Here is a 17,830-nt window from a genome sequence, read left to right on the forward strand (position 1 = left end):
CTAACTGCGCTCTCGATATCTTTTTCTCTCCTTTTAAAAAAAAGGAGGAACGTAGATATCCAGAGAATCGAGAGTCGAGAGTCGATTGATTTAGAAAGAGAGCTTGCGCACAGTTCCAAGGTTGACGCGTTCAAATCAACAACGCGTCCAGAAAGGGCAAGAGAGGAAGCCAAGGAGATTCTCAGAGATATTCCAGGATATGATATCCGAAAGGAAGGCACGGGGATTGGAATGTTTCCAAGAGCAGGTGCGAGTGGCAAGTTCAATCAAACTTGAGTCATACCACTTCCATTGCGGATTCCAAGGAATTCAATATCTCCCATGCGCCCTAGGAACAAACCTAACGCGTGTTCGTGATGTTTCACTCCGATGCGTTTTGATACCCAAGGATAACCGGATCAAGGAGATGCGCGATAGGTGTGGAATGTTTCAGTTTGGATTACAGTGTCAAAAAAAGGATAAAAAAAAGTAGAAGGGCGTGTGTCGGAATCTTTTTTTGTTCCAACGAAAGAAAGGTTGCAAGGGGTGAGTCCCCCAATACAAAAGGTGAGGTCAGCCCACGAGGGCGAAAGGGCGGAATCGAGGAGGGGTTGGGTATTGGTATGTGACCGTTGCCCAAGGACCGGGGGAACCGAGAGTTGGATTTGAAACCACTTGGGAGGGGGATATTAAGAATGTTTATAAGGAGTTTTTCAATGATCCAAAGGTTCCGAAAGTGTCGTTCAGAGGGTACTTAGGTATAGAAGAAATAAAGTCCAAAGCGATTAACGCGCAGTCGCGTTGTTGATCGTTGGATGCCCGATGTGGACTAGGGTGACGCGTGATGGACTTAGGTAAGCAAACAATAAATAACTACATTTTAGTATATCCAATATTTTATAATATGAGTATTATTCTCTCTCTTTCAAATGTTTAATAAATAATAAGATATTTAAATCAACAGAATTTACCTGATAGCAAATATTCAAAAATTCAAAATTCAAACCTATGTACGGAGGATGTCTGTACTCTACTCTGTACTCTCCAATGTAGACCAAAAACGGCGCGTCTTCGCACGGTCCCTCCAATAAACAAAGGGAGGGGTATTCTCCCCCGTTTTTCCCGGCCTATTGTATATACCCTTTGCACGCAGCTTAGATATTTTCTTTTTCTAAACAAGGTACAGAGTTATTACTTTTATACTATTACATATTATATGATTAATTCCCTGTAGATTTATTCTCCAATTTACTCTCCAAAAATTGAAAGCCAAAAAAAGAAAAAGAAAAAAAGAAGAGTGTCAACTGATAGGCCACGCGAAATCCCCCTTGCTTAAGCGCCATCACTCTCACTGCCTCTTAAAGTCCACATCTGATCCATCAGGCCTATTCTCGGAGGAATGTGAGAAACAAAAGCCTACTTACTGGGTTGAGTCCGATTGGTGCTAAAGGATATAGAAGAGGAAAAAAGAAACCTAGTTCATAGTGTACCCTATAAGGGATATAAGCCCGGCTTTGTAGAAGAGACCTTATAAGGTACTATATACTACAGAGTACGGAGTACGGAATACATAGTTACTAAACTATCCGACATAATCCCCTTATCCTAAACCCTGCTCCAAAAGATAGATCCTCGGGCCCGTCCCGTCCGTGGGTCCCGCCGTCACTCGTCAAATCAAGATGGCTTTCGATATAAATTTGATTGGGAAAAAACACAAACTATACACATCCAACGCCCCATATGCATGAGTATGTGAGCCATAGAAATAGCAGAAAATAGCAAGAAATAGCAGGAAATAGAATGCAAAATAACAAAAAGAATATCCACATAAAAAATTAGAAAAAGAAAAAAAAACTCTTCATCTATTATACTCCATACTCCGTAGAATCACCCCGGGATACGGAGTACTGTTCCCTCTCTTCCATCCCTAGCATTACTAGACATTCCATATCGATTCGAAGCCTGTCACCAATGCAGACATCTCCCGTCGCATATTGCCGATCACAGTCTCCGCTGTATCTCGGTCAAGACGGGATTCCGGTGCGAAGAGCCCAAAGTCTAACCGACCATTGCGGATGGCAGCTTCCACATCGATCGTAGGCTGTTGAAAATGTAAGCACTTGCATAAAGATCGATCACCGTTAAGATGCAAAGAAAGAGAGAAAAAAAAATGATGTGCATTTTGCCCACTTACCTGAAAGATGTGAGTACCCGTCGAGATGCTTGGCTCGAGGTCCGGGCTCATCTCGGCTGCACCCGGTGGCGCTACACCATTGCCATTAATCCGAATTGGGCTTTCTGAAACTGCTCCGCTAAGATCTTCCAACTCCTCGCGTTGAATTGCTGTGAGAGAAAACTTTGCTGGGTCACCGTTGCTGGGTGCTAATTCTGGCTCAGGAAGTCGCAGGAAATTGACGCAAGTGTCGATTCGGACCCCCGTCCATTCGGCAATTTCTATGAGAGAAACACCCGAGTATTCCGGTCGGCTGATCTCGTTGATTTCAGTTTGGATCCTGCGAGCGGCATCCAGGAGGGTGTCGTTGGAATCGCTGAGTTTGTCATCCAGTCGTAGTGGAACGATGTTCACGGTGGGAATCACAGATTCGGCGAGACCCTCCATGGAATGGGATCGATTGGCAAGGTACAATCCAACAGTTAGCCGCCTTTGAGACCCTGCATCATCTAAAGTTTCAGCTGCACCGAATTCCTGCAAATGTACTCGAGCATAGACTGCCAAAAAGACGGTCTGAATGCTAAGGCCCTGGCGCTTAGCGACCTTTTCGACATTGGCCATATTTGACACCAGACCCGGTCGGTAGTGATGCTGTACAGTGCCGAAGCCATCCCCGCGTTTTACCGCTGTTGGGTTCTGGCCTAGATATTTTTGCCAGAATTGCCGCCGGACATCCACGGGCGAATGAACATGCTGGAATGCCACGAGCTGTGATAGATCAAGGCTGGGGTTTGGCTTGGCAACCTCCTCGTGACTGCAGTGTGTAACAAGTCTGTCGAGAATACGGGGTAGACTAACAGCATCGTACAGTGCATGGTGAATTTGCAGGATAAGCGCCGTTCCCTTGTTCGTTTGACAGGCATGAAGTGCGACCGGCACTGCCCCAAATTCTTGCTTGAGACTTTTTGAAACAAGATGCCGATCAAACTTGGAATGCCATATCACAGGAGTATGCACAGCCTCAAACTCGATCTGCATATAGGGCAATAGCCGATGGTCGGCAGTGGGAACGAATGTCGTTCGAAGCATCGGGGTTTGGTCTATGACCCGAGCCCAGGCCCGATCGAGTACCTCAGGGCTCAATTGTCGTGATGCCACATAGTAGAATTCCGGATAGAAGACCTCGGGATTCAGGGTGTGCATTGAGAGGAAATAAGTCTGCCCTGCAGTTGCGGGGAATACCTTTCGCACCCGTTGCAAATCAATATCATGTGATTGTAGTAATTCCACCACATCGATGCCATCGAGCGACTCGTGGAGAATGCTTGATATATTTGTGACAGAGAAATCCGTATGGTTGCTGTTGGCTGCTTTGGCCATATTTTCGATGGTACCAGCCCGAATCATGTCACTGACCGCGAGCTTGACAGACTGTTTCTTCAGGAGTGTAGCCACCTTGATGGCGCTGATGCTATCTAGACCAAGCTCGAAAATTGTGGATCCCTTGTCGATGGAGTTTTCAGGTATCCCAGATGCAATGGAAAGAACCTTGCGGATCTTTGACTCAATGGGCAGCCATACTGCGTGATTGGGTGTCCGAGGCACAGAATCAGCCTCGATATCCTGTCCAGACTCATCTTGGAAAGCCGCGCTTCCACAAATCTTCACTCCATCGCTGGTAAATTCGACAGTTTGTTCAGAGGGGCCATCAATGATAGACGAAAGGATATCGCCCATCTGCCCCAACAGCGCAAGCGTATCTTGATCCCCAACAACATTTCCACGACACGCAACCCGCCCAACCAGGTCCTCCCCGACACCTTCAACTTCGGCACATACAGGGTATTCAACATCAGCTGCTCCACCGGTAGATTTATACAAAACCTGCCCAGGCCCAGTCTGGACATTCTCCACCGGTCTCTTCTGATACATGAAAAGCGTATCAAACAACGCCCGCGATCCCGTATCTGGTCTGGCACGCCGAAGCGGGAAATGTTGATGCTCTGATATAGCTAGGAGAGCTTCTTGCACATACTTCACTAATTCTACGCGCGTCCCATGAAGAATAACTCGCATAGCAACAGTGTTCATGGTCGGGAACATCACATGCTCAGAGTCAGCCACGTTCCGACCAGAAAGGACAAGCCCAAAGGCCACATCTAGCTTCTTGACATGCGTAGCAAGGACCAGAGACCAGCAACCGACAAGAAGTGCCTGGAGAGTAATGCCGTGGCGTTTGCAGAACGTCTCTGCCTTGGAGAGTGGAACGGATAGCGATTGTTCTGCTCGGTGCACGACGGCCGAGCTATTGTCAGCGCGCTCCGTAGGCGAGAATGACACTGGGGTGAAGTTAGATAACGTTGCTCGCCAGAACCTGAGTGCTTCATCGCCAGAGGAGGCAATGATTTGCTCAAGAATGTCATCAGCCGGCGGGCGAGAACACTCTGTACCAGCATAGGATTTGGCAACATCTTCGTGGAGCAGGTTGATTGACCAACCATCATAGAGAGCATGCGCAATCGACAAAACAAGGTATCGCTTATCTCCGTCCACCGCAATGGTGATAGAGAGCAGAGGGTTGCCTATCAGTTCGTTGCGGGCCCTTGAACGCTGAGTCTCTATAATGGATTCCACGGATACTCCGTGCAGATGGACAGTCTGGAGATCGATTTGATCCTCGTCGTGAACTATTTGAGCGTATGAAACAGGGATCTGCGGATCCCAGACTTCAACAAATGAAGTACGGAGGATAGGGTGGGCTCTGACGACAGCCCTCCATGCCCGCTCCATCTTTTCGATGTCCACACCTGGCTCCAGCTCGAGGATTTCGTGGTTATAATAATGCTTGTACCCAGAGGCAGACATTTCTGCCACCATAGCTTCTTGGATGGGTGTAGCTGGTAGGATTCGAGTCGCGCTGGGAGGGAGAAGACCTTCAACCCCGAGGAAATTAGCCAACGATTTTTCTAGTTGATTGAGCAATGGTAATGTCCTGTCTTTGGTATGACCGTTTGTCATTGAGAGTTGCTCACTCATGGCCTTCACTGTACGGTGGCGCATGATGGAGCTCACAGGAAGTTTGATGCCAGTTTTGCTCAAACGTGAGGAGATTTTGATTGCATCGATGCTATCAAGTCCAACTTCAAAGATTGATGTGTTCTCGCTGACGGATTGTGGCTCCACTCCTGCAAGGGTTTCGATCACGTCGCGGATTGTGCAAGCCTGGTAAGTCCATTCGAACAAAGAACCATTGGTTTGTTCACCATTGGTATGTCCTGGTGTCCTCGGAAGCTCGTGATGGCCGTTCACTTTGCCGTTAACTACGACTTGTGTGAGAGACACCCCGTTTATCTCAGGCAACTCTTTGTTGGGGTCTTGGGCAAACTCATAAAGAATTCGCTCAAACTTATACAACATCTGCTGAGCGTCCTCTGATGATACCGCATGACTTTGTGAGGCAATAGTGGCCGTCAGAGAGTGATTACTATTGCGCACAATTTCAAAGGCCAGAGGGTATTCATGCTGGGCCTCCGAGTCGAGCGTACGCCAAAGAGATTTTGTGGGGGATTCGATCTTATCATCTTCCCTCTGGAAGACAAACAAAGAATTGAAGAGTCGCTCATCAGAGTTCTTCCCGAGCCATTTCACAATGTCCCGCAGTGCGGTATATTGGAAAGGAATGGTGGACACGTGGTAGTCATGGCAGCGCCGAGCGACATCAGACCAAGACTCCAGACCATGCAGCTGGACGTTACTGGGGATCGTGTTGAACAGCGGTCCAATAACATCGGCAATTCCTGGTACATCAATTGTCCTGCCCGAGGTAATAATACCAAGTGGTGGCACGAATGAGTATTGCTGCTGGAGAGCGAGAAGCCAACAGGCATGGAGAACGGCTTGCTCTGTAACATTGAGAGACCGGCGAAGATGGTCAACCTGATCTGTCGCATTCATTTGAATTTTGAGCAGAATTGGCCGGCTGTCCACTTGGCCGTTATCGGCGAAAGCTCGATCACGGCAGCCAGCAAGATGTTCTTTCCAAAATGCCTCTGCAGCAGGGTCTTTACAAAGGGGACCCAAATGCAATACATCAAGGAACTCCGGGATTGTCTGCAGGCTCTTGCTCTGGTCAAGATAATTTTGGGCAACCAATTCGAGTAGCAGGACCAGGCTGTTTCCATCGTAGAGAGCATGGAAGATGTTCAGACACATTACCGATGTCTCAGGGGAAGAGATGACTCCGACTTCCCATAGATTGGTTGAAAGACCGTCAAGCTGGGTGGTCCAGTGGCCATGTCGTTGTTTGCGCAGGTCATCAATCTCTTCGTTGTTGTCGACCGTAGCAAGGAACCAAGGAAGGGGATCTTTCTTCATGATAACCTGAGCGTAACCGTCCGGTGATGGCAAAAGTCTGGCGCGCAGCATTTGAACATCTCTCTGTGCCTGATCCCAAGCTGAGCGCAAACCTTCGATGTTGACAGAGGAGTCGAGCTCGAAGGTGAAAGATGAGCAGTACAATGGCGTGCTGCTAGACAGATAGTGGTATATGATACCCTCCTGGAGCGGAGTGCAAGGCGCAATCTTTTCAATCTCACTGTCGGTGGCTCCAATAAGCTCGATGATAGCGTGGGAGTTCTTGAGGGCAAAAGCCTCGATGCCTTGCTTGGTGCTTCGTTGGATCGTTTCCACAGACACGGAAGATGAGATAGACACCTGTAGAGCCGAAGCCATTCCGGAAATTGTAGGATCTGCGGATTGTTAGTCGGGTCTATTTTGAGCCAACACCTGAAACTTCAGACTTACGCTTCATAATGATCGATGGCTGAGCCTGAGAAAACCCAGCCTCCCGGAGACTTTTCGAGAAGGCGATAACGGATATAGAATCCAGACCAAGCTCGTAGATACTGGAGCATGACGAGATCTTCTCCTCAGAAGAACCAATAAACCTCGCCAGAACAGATATGATTTTCTGTTCTTGGACACTGTCAATAGGCTGGCCAACACTCATCGAGCTCAATTTCTGAATGTCCTCCAGAGAAAGCTCTTGATAGATACTCTTCAAGACTTTCATATCAGCCTTGTTATTGGCAGAGAGTGGGAAGCGTGTCATCGGGATGATATGTGTAGGCACCATATACCCGGGAAGATGAGTGCGGCAAGCGCCCTTGATCTTGGACAGCAGGGGGCGGTCATCTTCTGAAGATCGGACTCCAGCGTCAACGGCACGAGATTTCTTGTCTGTAGTGGCAGTAGTGAAGAAGGAGACAAGTTGGTCCTTCGATTGTTTGGGGTGCGTGATGACCAGGGTAGCGACCTCATTCAACTCAGGCGTAGCTTGTTTGATGACCTCGTTAATTTCTCCAATCTCAAGTCGCTGTCCGCGGAGCTTGACTTGATCATCAATACGGCCAAGGAACTGGAAGCTTCCGTCGTGCAAAATTCTCACAAGATCGCCTGTGCGATAGATGCGATCGCCGGATTCGGGGAGCTCTTGGAATCGTTCTTTGGTGAGCTCCGGTCGGTTCAGGTAGCCCTTTCCAACGAGAGGTCCCGAGACGCAGAGTTCGCCTATGCTGCCGCGTAGAACTGGTGTCATCGTATCGGGTCTGAACACATACGACCCAACATTATCGAACTGTGGCCCGATGTTGGAAGCTTTGTCGTTGGCAGACATCCGTGGGAGCATGGTGCATCCGATAGTAACTTCAGTGGGACCGTATCCGTTGTATATAACGCCGTGCTTGCCCCAGGCATCGAGGATTTCTTGCTTCAACGCCTCTCCGCCGGTAATGAAGACTCCACGACAAAGGGACGGGACTTCATCGGGATGAACTAGTCTTGCCAAACTAGGCGTCAGATCAATATGCGTAATTTGAAGCTTTTGTATCGTTCCAGTCAAATCTTCAAACAGCAGATCTCGAGGACAGGAAGTGACGCAAATTCCAACACTCCAGCTCCAATACTGCTCTAAAACACTGACATCAAAATGGAAGGAGGCAAATTGCAGCCACCGAGACTCTTCATCCCAGTGTCCTGCGAACAATCTTTGGAATGCCAGCATTGCCTGCACAGCATTATCGTGCGTGATCTCGCAGCCCTTCGGTGTTCCGGTTGTACCGGAGGTGTACAGACAATAACAAGTATCATCTGGCTGAATCAGACGGGGAAGTAAGACGTCCCCCGTTGACACTCCATCAAGCAGCCCAGGCTCATCAAGTGCTTGGACGTCAATAGCCAGAAGGCCCTCCAGTTCCACCATCTTGGATTGATTGCAAAGCAAGACCTTGGTACCGGAGTCCTCTAGCATGAACTGCTTACGAGAGATAGGAGCACCAGGGTCAATGGCCAAATATGCACATCCGGCTTTCATGATACCCAGAATCGCCATGGAGGCTTCAGGGCATTTGTCAAAACATATTCCCACGATTCCACCAGGAACAGCCCCCTTAGCCTGCAGGAAATGCGCAATTTGATTACCACATTCATTGAACTCACTGTAAGTCCAAGTCTTCTTCTGGAGGTTGTCTGTAGTATCACCGAAAGCAAATTCGAATGCAATCTTCTCGGGAATCTTGAGCGCGTTTGCTTCGACAAATTGATGCAGCAAAGACACTGTGGTGAGAATTGGTGCTTCTTTGGCAGGGGTAACAGATAGCAAACTACTACCCACAGACTGGTGATCGGTGGAATTGACATCTGGACAGAAGACAGTGTCCTGCAAAAGTTTGTCATACTGACTCAAAAGGATCCTTGCTTGCTCTGTAGGGACAAGGTCGCCCCGGTAGCTCAGCGAGATCTGAAGAGCTGTCGAGTGCGGAATTAGCTCAATAGAGACGGGGTACTGTAAATGTTAGTGTAAATCCTGCAAAACTGTGGGGTATTCCGACTCTGCTTATTCTACCTACATCAATGTTCGTCTCCTCGTCAATAATCTTCCAGCCATCAGTACCAACAGCATCCGAAGTAAACTTCTGATAGACAAACAGCGTGTCGAAGAGTGGCTCATCGCTACCTAGCCATCGCTGAATATGCGACAGAGATGCGAACTGATTCTTCACCAACAAAGCGTTTCGCTTCAACGTACGGCCCAAAAGCTGTCGGTTGGAACCCTCAATACGCAGGGGCGTCGGCACTGTGACCAAGCACGGGAATACCGCATGTTCAGCGGCGGTGGATAAGTTCCTACCCGAAAGCACGGTTCCAAATGTGACATTGGACTCGCCCGTGTATGCAGAGAGCAAGCGAGCCCATGCGGCTTGCCCCGCTGCTTGTAGTGTCACCCCTATATCTCGACAGGCGTCTTCAAGAGCCTTCCGAGACTGTGCGCAATAGACGGAGGTAGTGAGTAATGTTCGCTCGTTTGTGCGGATGGGATGTAAGTCGGGGAACTTGGAGGGTTGCACTTCTGGGGCCAGTTCTTTCCAGAACGATTTTGCAGATTCGCTCTGGCTCTTACTTTCTAGAAGGATAGGACCGAGAGTTTCGGTGACTGGTGCCGGCATAGCCAGAGCCTTTCCTTCATATGCTGCTCTGACGTCTGCAATTATGGTAGCCAGAGATTGAGCATCGTAAATAGCGTGCAGGGCAGAGAAATGCATAGTGCTGGTGTTGTCACCTGCCTCGACTTCAATCCTCCATGGAGGCTGGTGGAGATTTTCCAAAGCGTGCTTTTCTTGAACACCAGAAGTGTCTGCCATGGAAGTTGAGGTATCGCACCATGGTAGTTCGCTGTTTTTATGGTAAGTTACCATAGCAAAAGGATTATGCTGATCCTGCAATTGAACAAAGCCTGTTCGAAGCATGTCATGCTGAGCCATGACCGTAGACCACGCTTCTTTCAAAATCTTCTTATCCAAAGGTGCCGGGAACCTCAAAGCCATGCGATTGTAGTACACTTCGCCATGGGAATGTGTAAACATCGCCAGCATTCCATTTTGAACCGGCGTGCAAGGACGCAGCGACTGGACTATTTGCGGTGAAATCCCAAGTTGTTCGCAAACAGATTGCAAATGGTGGGTTTGGAAAAGCCCAAAGTTAAACTTGATTTCCTCAACAACCTTTGTGCTGGAAGTAAGAAGAGAAGCAATTTTATCAATAGAAGCAGCCTGGTGCAAGTCAGTAAGTAGAAAATTGAAAAAAGTAAACCCCAGTATGACATACCTCAAGAATTTCACCAGATGAGATCCTATACCCTAATCCACGCAGCTTCGCTGATATCTGAACAGCATTGATACTATCCAGGCCAAGTTGGAAGATTGTTGTGTCTTGGAAAACATTATCCCAATCGACATCTGAAAATTTGCAAAGAATGTCGCGGACGGTCTCTTCTTGATAGGACCATGGACGTTTTTGGCGAGATTTAGTCAGGAACTGAACAGAGTTTGGCGCTGAGGACACCTTCTGTTCAAAGACCCGAGGAATGTCTGTCCCCAATAGCCGCTTATCGGATGCCTGAGCAGATGGATATTGAGTGATGTGTCCAACAAGGGCCACAAAGTCCCGGGAGATGTTCTCAGCCACGGTTTGCGAGATATACGATACTTGGAAGTGAAGGCAGATCTGGATGTTGTCGGCACTCTCGTCGGGTATGATCTCGCAAATCAAGGGGAATCCCATGTTTCCTTCGTCCTGAAGAAGTTCCCAGAATTTGGGATCCAGATCGGTGTTTCTGTTCTGGAAAATGACCAGCGTGCCGAAGAGACGAGATCCATCGCCAAGAACACGCCGTTGAATACGCCGTAGAGGGCTGAGTTGGTGAGGTAAAATGTCGTTGTTGCTCTTTTGGGACAACTTCATGATGTCACTATTTGTTGCAGTCGAGGAGGACTTGATTCGAATTGGGAGTGTGTTGAAGCAAGGCCCAACTATTTGATCCGCGCCATCTAAGGGAATGGTTCGGCAGCTGAAGACATTGCCGAAGCAGATATCCGAGGAATCGGTGTATAGAGAGAGCAGTCTGGCCCATGCAGCGTGGAAGATGTTCAAGGGGGTTACGGAGAGGTCTTTGCATTGTTGCTTGAACGATGCAAAAGAGCCATTTAGGGATGTATGAATTTGCTGTGATGCCGACTCATCTGCATTGGCTGTGGTCCCGGGGGTTGGAAGGAGGGTCGGTGAAACACCAGACAAGTACTGGTCCCAGTATTCGTCCGACGAGCCATAGTCAACAGAAGTCATGTAGTCGATGAATTTGCGGAACGGAGGGCTTGCTGGCAATGCTTGGCTTGAAAGCAACAGCTGTAGCTCTTGCAATAACTGGGCTATACCTTCTCCGTCATACAGTGCATGGTGAATGGAGAGTAGAAGATGTGTCTTCTGTGCAGCGGAATCGGTTATTAAAGTCAGCGAGTAGGGCAACTGGCCATTGACTGGAGAAAGACCCTCGAATTTGGACTTGCTCTCCTTGATCACATTCTCAAACTCAGAAGAGGAAGTTTCAATATGGGACCACGGCAAGACCGATGTATCCAGTACAACCTGAGCATATGCAAACCGCTTATCATTAGTCTGTGTGAAACAAGTTCTGAGAATTCCTTGTCTTTGCATAATCTTAGCCCATGCTGTTCTCATAGCCTCGGCGTCGGTGTGAACAAGAAGCAGGAGGTGGTTGAAATAAGCTGGATGACCACCAGACTCAGCTGCAAGCATAGCCTCCTGGAGTGGAGTACAAGGGTAAATGCTCTGAACAGACATTTCTGCAGCTTTGAATTCAGCTTCTACTTGATTAGTGAAAGCTTCATCGAACAGCGTTGGTGGTGCGGGCTCCACAGCCTGTTCGGGCGGATGCCCATTGGTCGTGGGAGGAATGACAGCTGCAAGTTGAGAAATAGAGCTATGACGCAGAATTGTAGACACGGCAAGTCTTCCACATCCAGACTCCTGCAGCTTCCGCGAGAAGGAAATGGCAGAAAGAGAGTCCAGACCCAGTCTGTAGAAAGACGTGTGCTTGCGGATGTTGTTTTGGTCACTGCCAGTAACTGCCGATAGTGCGGCAGAGATGGTCTTCTCAAGCTCGGTGAAACTATCACCATGATTATTGGCATCGAGCCTTGGCGAAAATATCGCAAGCTCCTTTGTGGTCAGTTGTTCCAGCCGCTGCCTCAACATGAGGTGATCGGTCTTGTAAGACACAGTGAGATCTATCGCGTCCACGAGAACAAGAAGGGATGGGAGGTCAGAAGAAGAGAGCTTCTTGCTGAGCTCCTTGAAAAGATCATTCGTAGCTTTCTCGATTTGCACAGAATCCGAGCATTTCTTTGAAGGAACCCAAAATACTGCCACTCGCTGCTGACTCAGTGTTGGCTCATCCAAAATCATGCTCACTGATTCTTGGACCATTTCCAAAGACATAAGGGCAAGATCAACCACATCAAGATCAATAGACGGAGCATACAACTGTGCAAGGCCGGAACTTCGAGAAAGAATGAGTGTACCATCAGGAAGCAGTCTTCCAAAGTCACCCGTTCTATAGATCCAACCGAATTCAGTATGGTCAACAAATCGTCCAGTCATTGACGGATCAGAGCCGGGTAGACAGTGCCCAACTTGATCTCCGCCAAAGCATAACTCTCCAATGGCGCCACGAGGAAGAAGGCCGAGTGAATCTCCGCTTTCCACAATCATCGCAGATGTGCTCTTCAGGGGTCTACCAATGTTTCGAACATAAGTCGATGCTTGCATGTTGGGACAAAGAGTACATGCGTGAGCCATTGCATTGTTGCTGTATGCTTGATGAAGACCTTTGTCTGCCCAATTGCGATGGAGCCTGGGGGTCATTTCTTCGCCAGAAGAGAGAAGATATTGCACACTGGGGACTGCTTGTGGATCAATACGGGAGGCGAGCATAGGAGGCAAATGAAGGTGGGTTATGTTCATATCTTGACAGGCTTGCTCAATCTGAGCCGTCATGATTAAGTCTGTAGCTGAGCACAATGTCACGCCAGCGTTCCAAGCGAAGAATGTCTGGAAAATTGATGCTGTGCTCTTGTTAGAAAGATAACCTGGAGAAAAAAAAATCTGATGGAAAACTTACTACCTGATCCTTGAACACATGAGAGAATTTTTGATCCTGTTGGCATTGAATACAAGTCTGAGAGAGCATTGATATTGCTCTGCAGGTTTTGGCGTGTGATGACGATGTTTTCCGTCAAGTCATTCTCAATTAACGTCACTTCAGCATAGGCAACATCAGACCCTTTATTGGTATACGGAATATTGAACTCATGATAGACATCCAGTGAATAAGACAGATGAATGAGCTGAAGGGACTTCAAAGAATCCAAGCAATGATTATTTTCCGTCAAGTGGTCGACGATGCAAAACTTGGATTTCGCCGTGGAGAGAATAGAATGAATGACCTGCGAAGAGGCCTGAGGAAGTAGGAGGAGACCAGCACCGGCCTTGGCAACTCCAAGCACGGCAACGTAAAAGTCAATGGACGTTGGTAGATGAATGGCTATTAGATCGGCCTTCGTTACTCCAACATGGAGCAAAAGGTGTGCGAAGCCATTGGCTCGGGAGTTAAGTTGGCCATAGGTCATGCTTTCGACTAACGGAGCAGGGGTCTCTATCTTCCAGGACATCAACTCAACCGCTACCCGGTCCGGGTCTATAGAGGCAATCATCTCGACACTGGATGCCAAACTTGGTGGATAAACTTGCTCGGGTGATACTGCGTGTTGAATGGACAACGTTGACGAGGGAAGATACGATCGAATCTCCTGGATCGGAAGCTTAATCTTGTCAATCAAGATCGAGGCCACAGAATCAATCTGCTCGAGGAGTATCATAGCTTGCTCGAATGGTAGCGCCGACTTTTGGTAAGTCGCGCGAGCAAAGATATTTTCTTCTCGTGGTTCAAATTCCAACAAAAGCGCAAATTCTAAAAACTCCCCTGCTTCAACTTCCCGGAACACTGAGCCCTGGTGATCATCTGACCAAATGCTTTCCTGCCACACGAGCGCCGTATCGAAGAGACTGCGATCCAAATCGATACCAGAAGCTCTCTTAATATCCTGAAGGGGAAGACTCCCATGTTCGAGGGACTTGCGGTTCATGTTCTGTATGGCCAAGAGGAGATCCTTCACGTCTTGCATTTTGTCGAGGTTCATGCGCGTAGGTAAAGTTCTGATACAGGGTCCGAGGACAGTCTCGATGCCCTTTAAGGGCAGAGTCCGGCCTGAAAAGACAGTTCCAAAGGTAACATCGCCAATTCCAAGGTAGGAAGAGAGAATATAACAAAACGCGGCTTGGAAAATGGTTTGCCGGCTCACGCGAAGATGCTGGGACACTTCGTTGAGTTTTGATACAGATATGTTCAGCACACGAGTAGCCTTGTCGGTAGCGTGTACAATATCTGCATTTCCATAGAAAGTAGGGAAAGTTGCAGGATAAAGTCCCTGTAGCTGATCACGCCAGTAGGCTGAGGACTCTGTTGCCGATTTGTCTAGTTTGTGTTCAATGAAAAAGTTTGCAACGACATTGTATAGGGGCTTAGAAGTGAGCTCCTCTCCAGACAAGATACTTCTAAGATCTTTCAACATGAGTTGCCAAGACCATCCATCGTAGAGGGCATGATGGATATGCACTAGCACGCGGAGATGATCCTTCCCTTCCTTGATTTGGACTCGGAAGGGGTTCAAGACATCGTGACCCGCACTCAAGCCCAAGTCATAGTCAAGCTCCTGTTGCACGGAAACCTGTTTGTCAAGGGTTTTCCAGGTGAAGCGGCCATATAAGTGATCCTTGAGGCCGATTTCCACAAATCCAGAGCGCAGGATTTCATTGTGGTCCACTAATTGACCAAATGCATTTTTCACCGAAGCTAAACTGACCGAAGCCTCGAATTCTAGCTCGATCCAGTTGCAGTAGGCCTTGTTGTCTTGAACAGTCTCCAAGATCATAGCCTGCTGGATATGGCTACATGGTACGATGTCCAAAATTTGCTCGCTCAAACCCAGCGAGTCGACTCTTGCTGCACCTGCGTCTGAAACAAGTTGGAGAATCGTTTGCAGGGCTGCTTGCGTATTCTCAGTCGGGGTCGCAGCTTCGAGGCTGGTGGCAAGCTGCCAAATCCCGTTCACGGAGTCGGCCTCCAGCAGGGTGGCTACACCCAGGCGGATTCCTGCATCCAAGAGATGGGACGCTAGACGGATTGCTGCTAGCGAATCAAGGCCAGCTGCTGCCAGGCTTTCTGTCGACGAAATTCGTCGGCCTAGCACATCAGCCACGCTCGAGACGATAGATTCTTCTTGTTCATCTCGGCAAAGTCCGTCATCGAAAGCCTGGGCGGTGCTTCGGTGGCGAATAAAATCAGCTTCGAGTGTTTTACGATCGATCTTGCCCGAGGGAAGTTGGGGAAATTGGTCGACTAGCACGAATTCCCCAGGAATCATGAAGCGAGGTAACAGCTGACGACAGACGTCTCGGAGGCTGCTGTCTGTCGTTTCTTTGTCGGTAACCAGAACAAATGCAACCAGGTTCCCGTCGATGACTATGGTTACAGCACTGCGAACACCGGAGGCCCTGGTGATAACATGCTCGATCTCGCCAAGCTCTATCCGCTGACCTCGCAGCTTCACCTGGCCGCTGGAAATTCGGCCAAAACACTCAATCTCCCCGGTGGGGAGCATGCGGGCTTTGTCTCCCGTGCGATAGAGTCGGCCATACACGGGACTGTCTATAAAAGCCTTGGCATTTTCTTCGGGCCGGTTGATATACCCGTCTGCCAATTGAGGACCGCCCACCACAAGCTCTCCAATCTGGCCCAATGAAAGGGGGCGAAGCTCCGTGGAGGGGGACTCATCGTTGGAGGGTAGTGCCATGATGTATGCGGAAACTGTTTTAAAGGGCTTTCCAATCATATTGACACGATCCTTGACCTGAAAATGGGTGGCGGCGGTACAGTGAATTGCTGCTTCGGTAGGCCCGTACATTCCATGGAGAATGCCCACTCTGCCCTCAGACTGGCCAAATTCATCTACCACATGCCTGGTGAGCATCTCACCAATTGTGAGGAGCACCTGGAGAGATGGGGCTGCGGCTCGCGTGCGCAGCAACTCTCCTGCCACCGTTGGGGTCAACTCAGCGGCATCGACTCTCATCGTAGTCATCACATGGGAAATATCAAGAAGCATATTCTCTCTCTCAGAGCCAATGAGAGTTGATCCTCGCATCATGGGAAAAAAGACCTCAAACACGGAAACATCAAAAGTGGGAGACGCGAATTGTAAAAAGCGCTTGAAAGGGGGTATCAAATCATCATGGGCAAGGAGTGATTGGGTGGCAGCAAGATGGGACACCCCGACACCTTTGGGGCGGCCCGTGGAGCCAGATGTATACATGACATATGCCAGATCAGTGGAGGTGCTGTTTTCAGAGCATGGTTCTGTGATATCGGCGTTGGTTTGAAGATCGTCCACGGTAAGAATAGATATATGCTCTTTCAGCGGCATCCTTGTTGCAAGAGCATCATTTGTAACCACAACAGATGCAACCACATCTTGGAGGATAAACTCAATGCGATCTGTTGGCGCATCGGTATTCAAGGGGCAGAAAGCTGCACCAGCCTTGAGAATGGCCAGCCATGAAATGTACAATTCAACAGACTGGGGCAGAAGTACTGGCACGACCTTCTGTAGGCCCTGTGAGGTCGTCGAAGCACGAACTATTTTCCTCGCCAGCCCCGAGGAAAGCAGATCCAAGTCACGGTATGACAAGCAACGAATGTTTCCATCCGCCGTGAGGAATTCAATAGCGTGGTTTGAATCGTTGAGCCCGCGCAGGGCAAGCTCGTGTAGAAGTTGAGGCCCTGGCAGCGTGGAGGGCGAGGAATTTGAAATAGCTAGATCAGGAAACTCAGTGGTCGACAGTGTCACCTGCATACCCTTCTGGGCAGCCTGGTCCTGTACGATCTGCTTCAGCTGGTTGCCCAGCTGGTACAGGAAAGCGGCGTCCATGCCTCCGGTCGCACACAAGGCTCCCAACTGGGTTGCGGGGTCTAGGGCCCACTGCAAGGCCAGGGATGGTCCATCACTGAGCGGAGGATCTCCCAACACTACAGCTGTGTGTTTGGTAGAGAGGTCTGATACAGCAGCCAGATCTGCTGGCTGAACCGTCTGGGTGGATAGATCTACCTTGACTGGCGTACCATTCAATAAAAAGACCGGGTTCTCATCTGTTGTGAATGCCCGTAGCAAGACTGCCCAAGACAAAGCAAATATCTCGGAGGGGAGTTGGGCATCTATCTGCCAGGGTAGGATGTGAACATCACCACCATCGTCATTGACAACGGGGAATTGAGTGAATCGGTCCATGACCTGCGCAGTGGTTTTTTTTTTTTCTCTCTCTCCCTTCACTCATACATATTCGAGGCAAAGTATATACCTAGGTACCTAGGAAGTAGTCTGCTTAGTCGATCTAATTAGGTGCAACGTGAGTGGCTGGAGAAGATCGTATGCAGGCAAGCGCGCCAAAAGAAAGAGTCCCACATACAGGTTTTTTTTTTAAAGGGGGATTTTCAGTTTAAAAAAAAGCAAAATCGAGGGGCACGACCATACATGGGGATTTGTATGATCTTCCAGCGAGCCAAGCGCGGAAAAGAGAGGTGAGGAGAACATTTGAAGGTCCATGTATGGAATATTTGGGTTAGTATTACTTGGTACTGGTTACTCTATTACC

At 48.8% G+C, this 17,830-nt stretch overlaps 1 protein-coding gene across 1 annotated transcript; it reads right to left on the reverse strand.

The window, feature by feature from the left end:
• Positions 1 to 1,915: 1,915 nt before the first annotated feature.
• Positions 1,916 to 17,466, reverse strand: N7487_006284 (uncharacterized protein; the record flags this gene model as incomplete). The annotated part of the gene is made up of 6 exons (XM_056874031.1): positions 1,916 to 2,080; positions 2,174 to 6,900; positions 6,956 to 8,993; positions 9,058 to 10,257; positions 10,313 to 13,128; positions 13,185 to 17,466. 6 exons carry the CDS (start codon positions 17,464 to 17,466, stop codon positions 1,916 to 1,918), a joined length of 15,228 nt encoding a protein of 5,075 aa, XP_056731751.1.
• Between the last annotated feature and the right edge of the window lie 364 nt (positions 17,467 to 17,830).

Source organism: Penicillium crustosum (genome assembly GCF_028827405.1).
Source record: "Penicillium crustosum strain IBT 35664 chromosome Unknown utg000002l_segment0_segment0, whole genome shotgun sequence".
NCBI lineage: Eukaryota > Fungi > Ascomycota > Eurotiomycetes > Eurotiales > Aspergillaceae > Penicillium > Penicillium crustosum.